Source organism: Gallinula chloropus, assembly GCF_964237585.1.
Source record: "Gallinula chloropus genome assembly, chromosome: 30".
Classification (NCBI taxonomy): domain Eukaryota; kingdom Metazoa; phylum Chordata; class Aves; order Gruiformes; family Rallidae; genus Gallinula; species Gallinula chloropus.
The window spans coordinates 1,131,376-1,138,302 of NC_140115.1; the positions used below are offsets into that span (position 1 = coordinate 1,131,376).

At 49.6% G+C, this 6,927-nt stretch overlaps 1 protein-coding gene across 1 annotated transcript; it reads right to left on the reverse strand.

Moving 5' to 3' along the window:
• Nucleotides 1–5,782: 5,782 nt before the first annotated feature.
• Nucleotides 5,783–6,709, reverse strand: LOC311202437 (olfactory receptor 14J1-like; the record flags this gene model as incomplete). Its single annotated transcript, XM_084277023.1, has 1 exon — nucleotides 5,783–6,709. The coding sequence occupies one exon, from the start codon at nucleotides 6,707–6,709 to the stop codon at nucleotides 5,783–5,785; it is 927 nt and encodes a 308-aa protein (XP_084133149.1).
• Between the last annotated feature and the right edge of the window lie 218 nt (nucleotides 6,710–6,927).

Consider the following 6,927-nt stretch of genomic DNA (forward strand, 5'->3'; position numbering starts at 1 on the left):
GCTGTTCACGCCCTAGTAGCCAATGCAGTGGTGTGTTTTAAATGCGGTCAGGCAGGTCACATTGGGAGAAATTGCCCTCAGTCTGGAAATCCACCAATAGCGCTCTCCCCACGCCAAACTCGGCCCAGGGGACCATGTTGGGCTTGTGGGAGAAGGGGACATTTTGCCAAGGTTTGTGGGTGTAACAATCAGGGAAACTTCAAAGGGAGGGGACTTTCGGGCCGCACCCAGTTCTCTCCCGAGTGGGACATGTGGTGGCCCAATTATATCAGCCACAAATGGGGGAAGGCGATTCTGAACTCGTTGCCCCCTCAAGAAGCGAACAATTATATAGTCCAACCAACATTGCAGGCAGACCTACCTTTGCCTCAGGGACAGCAGGGACTACCCTCTGGGGTCGGGACCCCAGGGTGGCCCTAACCGTAAAATGTGACAACTCGTCAGTGGTGTGGGGAGTCTGCTCCCTTTACAATACTTTAGATGACACCACCATCAGTGTTCCCTTTTTAATTGATACCGGAGCAGACGTCACAGTCATCCCCGAAATGTACTGGCCCCCACACTGGAAATTGGAAAATGCCCCCATGGTGGGAGGAGTTGGGGGACTAACCCTAGCCAGAAAGAGCACTCAATTGATAGCAATCACACTCCATACTGAACAGGAACGAGAAAAAAAACATCCTCTTTCCATATGTCATGTCAAGAGTCCCACCCTTGTTGGGAAGGGACGCTTTAGCCCTATTGAAAGCCAGGGTAACAAATTTATAGTAAGGGCCACTGCAGTATACCCACTCCCACCAATTAAACTGACATGGAAATCATCCGACCCGGTGTGGGTCGAGCAGTGGCCCCTGCCAAAGCCTCGAATGGATGCGCTTCTCGAGCTAGTCGACCGCGAGCTACAACGAGGTCACATCAATTAGCCCATGGAACACCCCAGTTTTTGTAATACACAAACGAACCGGTGAGGGGTTTCGCCTCCTACATGACTTGCGGGAAGTAAGTAAGAGAATTCAACCTATGGGTCCTGTCCAAACACTGCTGCCCATGAACTCTATGGTACTGAATGGGCAACCTTGTGCCGTCCTTGACATTAAAGACTGTTTTTTCTCTATCCCTTTGCATGAGGAGGACAGGGAGCGGTTTGCTTTTTCTGTCGTGTTCCCAAAAAGCCAACGTCCTAACCTGCACTTCCAGTGGAAGGTGCTGCCTCAGGGAATGATCAACTCGCACACTATCTGCCAGATCACAGTGGATCGAGCACTGGCACTGGTCCGACGCAGCAACCTGACTGCGACCATCATTCAGTACATGGACGACATCTTGATCACTGCACCAACAGGAAATCAGGTAGACCAGTTAGTCACAACGGTCTCAGAGACTCTGAAATCAAACGGGTTCGAAATCACGAGCGTGAAAATCAAAAGGGGACCATGTGTAAGTTTCCTGGGAGTGGGGATAACAAGTTCCTACGTAACCCCACCTCTAATAAAAATCTGCCGAAACATTAAAATGCTCCATGATATGCAGCAGTTAGTGGGATCCTTGAAATGGCTCCGTAATATTGTCCTGATCCATCCAGAAATCATGAACCCCATGTACGATCTTTTAAAGGGAAAAAACCCATGGGAGCAAAAATCCTTGAGAGCAGAGGCAATGAACTCTCTCAATTTTATTGAGCAACAGATATCATCAAGCACGCTCACCAGATGGAACCCAGACATCCAACTTGATCTGTATGTATACTTCTCAGACGGAGGGGGAGTAGGAGCACTAGCCCAAGGCCCCCCTGAAAAAGCTCAACCGATACAGTGGGTAGTCCTGGGGAAGTCGTCGCGTGCATTCTCACCAGGAGTCGAATGCCTTGGTAACCTCATCATGAAAGGCAGAAAACTTGCCCTAAGACACCTGGGCATCGAACCAGCCAAGATATACCTACCCTTTCGCAAACAGCTTCCAGCACAGTCAGTGGCAATGTCAGAGTACCTGGCCATAGCCTTGGCCGGATATGGAGGAGAAATTGGGTATGCTACAAAGCCCCCGTGGACTCAGATGCTGACGGTTATTGACATCAACCTTACACAAAAGGTCCTGGACCGACCCCAACAGGGACCAACGGTCTTTACAGATGCATCCTCAGCAACCTCAACAGCGGCTGCGGTATGGCAAGCAGAAGAATGGCACTGCGTTAAAATGACTGACTATACACTTTCAGTACAGCAGCTAGAAGCAATGGCCATTGTGCTGGTGTGCGTACTGTTTCCAACGGAGCACCTCAACATAGTGACTGACTCAATGTTCGCAGCTAAGCTTTGCTTAGCCATGTCAGGGCCTGGTGTGTCAACATCTGCAGTAACTGTAGACACACATAGTGGGGTGATCGTAGTAATGCAACACCTAAAAGCAGACTCGAAAGCGACCATTCAGCACTGGCTAACAGCCATGGCATGGCTTGGCATCCCTAATCAGATTAAAACAGACAATGGCTCAAACTTTGTCTCCAAATCAGTCAAGGCATTTGCTCAGAAATGGGGCTCTACCTTAACGTACAGCATCCCGTACAATAGCACAGGGGAAGCCATAGTCGAGCGAGGAAACCAAACAGTAAAATCTAAATTAGAAGTGTTAGCAAAGGCAGAGGGTTTCACCAATGCCATTCCTACAGGAGACCAAGCACGCCTGTTGGCAACTGCTCTGTTAGCACTGAATCAGTTCCCCAGAGGAGAGGAGGTAAACAGTCCTACCCAAAAACATTGGGCCACTCGGGCACTTGAAGAAGGCCCACCGGTTGTAGTCAGGAATGAGCTGGGAGAATGGGAACAGTGGTGGAGGTTGGTCCTTACGGGACGAGGGTATGCTGCTGTTAAAAAAGACGGCAGAATTAAATGGTGTCCACTTAAGTCCATTAAGCCAGAACTCCGGAATAAAACTAATGGAAACTGTGAGTTTTTATTCACAGGATCAGATCATTGGAGGCCCCCGTGATCGACACACCCCGGTGGACGAGGAGCACCACAAGTCAGCAAGCATCCTGTCTGCATCCGAGACTCCCAAACCAGCAGAATCCAAACAACGGCAAAACAGCCCCCATGGCAAAGGGCCACAATGTCTCTGTGTGATTTTCCTTTTAGGGTTTGTCATGCCATCTATGGGTTTGTGTGTGTACAGGAATGGGTGTTCGGGAGATGGCAGGATCGGAAAATACTCCAAAGAATCGTCGTAAATATTTTTGTTAAATGGTACTGTCTGATTACTAGATCAATCCAACCAAAACCTTACTGGCACTGTAAGGAGTTTTAGTAGGCATAGGGAGGGGGGAAATGTCGGTAGATAGGGCTTTGTGGTCGGAAGATGTTACTTTGTACGGAAAGGTAGGACCCCTCCCCTCCACAGGTAACCAAAAGCAAGTAGCCGGTGAGGTGAGAGGATGGGAGTGGCATCACAGCCCTGGGGTATAAAGCCCCGTGCCTCTGGCTAATAAACGCCATTTGCCGTCCACCACATTGGTGTCTGTGAGCTGATGGACCGTGCTGCCAGAGTGTGGCGCCGTTGCCGTTCCTGAACCAGGTCACCGTGCCTTGTGAAAGGCAACACAGTGTGCCCTCCTGGCTAAGAAGGCCAATGACACCCTGGGGTGTATTAGAGGGGGTGTGGTTTGTAGGTCAAGAGAGGCCTTTCTCCCCCTTGCCCAGGTGAGAACGCACCTGGAATGTTGTGTCCAGTTCTGGGGCCCTCAGTTCAAGAAGGATAGAGAACTCCTTGAGTTCAGGGCAGGGCCACCAAGATGATTCCATATGAGGAAAGGCTGAGGGAGCTGGGCCTCTTGAGCTTGGAGAAGAGGAGACTGAGGGGTGACATTATTCACCTTTATACATATGTAAATGGTGAGAGTTGGGAGGATGGAGCCAGGCTCTTCTCAGTGATGGCCAGTGATAAGACAAGGGGCAATGGGTGAAACGTGGAGCAGAGGAAGTTCCATATGAATGTAAGGAGGAACTTTTTCCCTGTGAGGGTGATGGAGCACTGGGACAGACTGCTCAGTGAGGTAGTGGAGTTTCCTTCTCCATAGACATTCAAAACCTGCCTGGATGTGTTCCTGTGTGATTTAGTCCAGGTGATCCTGCTCTGGCAGGGGAGGTTGGACTAGATGATCTTTTGAGGTCTCAGCCAACTCCTAACGTTCTGTGATTCTCTGATTCTGTGATTCCTACCCAAGGGAATGATCCTAAAAGCTCCTCATGTCCTTTTCAGGCTCTACCAGTGTCCACCTTAGAAACTGCTAAATGCCCAGGTACAGCACCAAAACAACAGGTTTGAGTGCTGAAAGACGTTCCTGGCCTGAAACCTCCCCAGGAGGCCACTAGCAGCCCCAGGAACCTTCGAGCTCAGGGCTTTCATAGACAACAGAACAGCCCAAAAATTACCTGATGTCTCTTTGCAACTCTAACAGTGTCCACTTTTGGAAACATTAGAAGTCCAGCTGTAGCTCCCAAAGAAAATGTTTGAGGTGTGAAAGATGTTCTTGGCCTTAAACCTGCCTAGATAGCTCACTAGAAGCCCTAGTAACCTTTGGGCTGAGGAATTTCCTGAGACAGCAAATGGTCCTAACATTGCTTGATGACACTTCTGGGCTCTACCAGTATATTCCTTCCAATGTTGCTAAATGAAGAGCAACGGATCCTTAACAAAAGCTGCAGGGATGAATGAAGTTACTGGCCTGAAACCTCCCCAGGTAGCCCACTAGAAGCCCCAGCAACCCTGGGGCTAAAGGCTTTCATAGACAAGGGAATGGTCCTAACAGTGTCTGACTTCATTTTTGGGCTCTTCCAGTGTCCAGCGGGAAAGGGAGGGAGAAGAAAAAACAAGGAAGCCAAAACCTTTAGAGTTGGGATAGGAACAGTTTACTGGGACAGCAGAGAGAGAGAAATGACAACAATAGCAAAATAGGCAAAACTGGTGATACACAATGTGGTTTCTCACTGCACCACAGAGCTCATCCTGAAACCAGACTGTCACCAAAATCCTGAATCCTGGAGCTGCCTTCTCCTCCCACCACCAATCCCACCCTTATGCCGAGCATCTGGTAATTAGAATGGAATCCCCTCTTTGGGCAGTTCAGATCACCTGTCCTGGCTGTGTCCACTACCTTCTCCTTAGCAGGGGAATATGAAAATTGAAGAGTCTTTGATTGCCTGGCAGCAACTAGAAACATCAAGGTAGATCAGCACGGTCCTCATCCCAGCTCCCAAACTTTGCATTCCACCTGCTACTAGAAAGAAAATTAACTCTATCCTGGCCGAAACCAGGATATGACAGAGCAGTTCAATAGAATTCTGAAAGATGGGACATTTTCCAGCTCTCTGAAGGTCAAAGCAGAAACCAGGGAGTTGAGCAGCATCTGAAGGGCAAAGAGCAAGTGGAGGTGGAAACCTGGGAGCAAAGTAAAGTGCATACGTCCAGCCAGTCTGCTGAGAAGTTGTCCTTAGGCATGGCCTTATCATCAGGAGAGGTAGAAACACCTGAATGACGAGGGAGATGGAAGAGACCGACTAGCAGTAATCCCGGTACTGGGGAAGGTGAGTGTTTCTTCCGCTGCCATGTCTGAGTGAACCAAGAGCTGAGAATACTGCATTAGGAATGGGATGAATGTGAAACATGTAATTAAAGCTTAGTCAAAAAAGAAGGAAAAAAGACAATTAAAAAACCTGCTAAATGCAGACTGGTCCTAATACGAGTTCCATGGCCTGTGATATGCAGAACAAGATGAGTAGTTCCCTGCTGTTTAGAAACATCCAGTCATTACCTTCCACACAGCATCCTTGAGCTCCTGGTTCCTCATGCTGTAGATGAGGGGGTTCACTGCTGGTGGAAACACCGAGTAAAGAAATGACACAACCAGGTCCAGAAATATGGAAGAGATGGAGGGGGGCTTCAGATAGGCAAACCCAGCAGTGCTGACAAACAAGGTGACCACAGCCAGGTGAGGGAGGCAGGTGGAAAAGGCTTTGTGCCGTCCCTGCTGCGAGGGGATCCTCAGCACAGCCCTGAAGATCTGCACATAGGACACCACGATGAACACAAAACACCCAAAAGTTAAACAGGCACTGACCACAATGACTGCAATCTCCCTTAGGTAGGCATCTGAGCAGGAGAGCTTGAGGATCTGGGGGATTTCACAGAAGAACTGGTCAAGGACATTGCCACAGCAGAGGGGCAGTGAAAATGTACTGGATGTGTGCAGAATGGAATAGAGAATCCCACTGCCCCAGGCAGCTGCTGCCATGTGGACACAAGCTCTGCTGCCCAGGAGGGTCCCGTAGTGCAGGGGGTGGCAGATGGCAACGTAGCGGTCGTAGGCCATGACTGTGAGAAGACAGAACTCTGTTGAGATCAAAAATACAAAGAAAAATGTTTGAGCCAGACATCCTGTGTAGGAAATGGCCCTGGTGTCCCACAGGGAATTGGCCATGGATTTGGGAACAGTGGTGGAGATGAAGCCAAGGTCAGCAACAGAGAGGTTGAGGAGGAAGAAGTACATGGGGGTGTGGAGGTGGTGGTCACAGGCTATGGTGAGGATGATGAGGCCATTGCCCAGGAGAGCAGCCAGGTAGATGCCCAGGAAGAGGCAGAAGTGCAGGAGCTGCAGCTCCCGTGTGTCTGCAAAGGGCAGGAGGAGGAACTGGCTGATGGAGCTGCTGCTGTTGGACATCTGCTGCCATCAAGTGTGGAGACCTGTCCAAGGAGGAAAAGGAAGCAAGAAGTTAAGGAGCTCCTCTGACAAAAACCTCTAGCAAGTCTTAGGAAACACCCTCAGATTGACTCTGTATTTAGGAAGATTTTTGTCAGGTCCCTTTTGGAAGCTCTGCTTTGTGCTGGCTTCAGTGTGCCACTGGTGGGAGGAGGGTTGGCTGTGGGGTCTTGAGAACT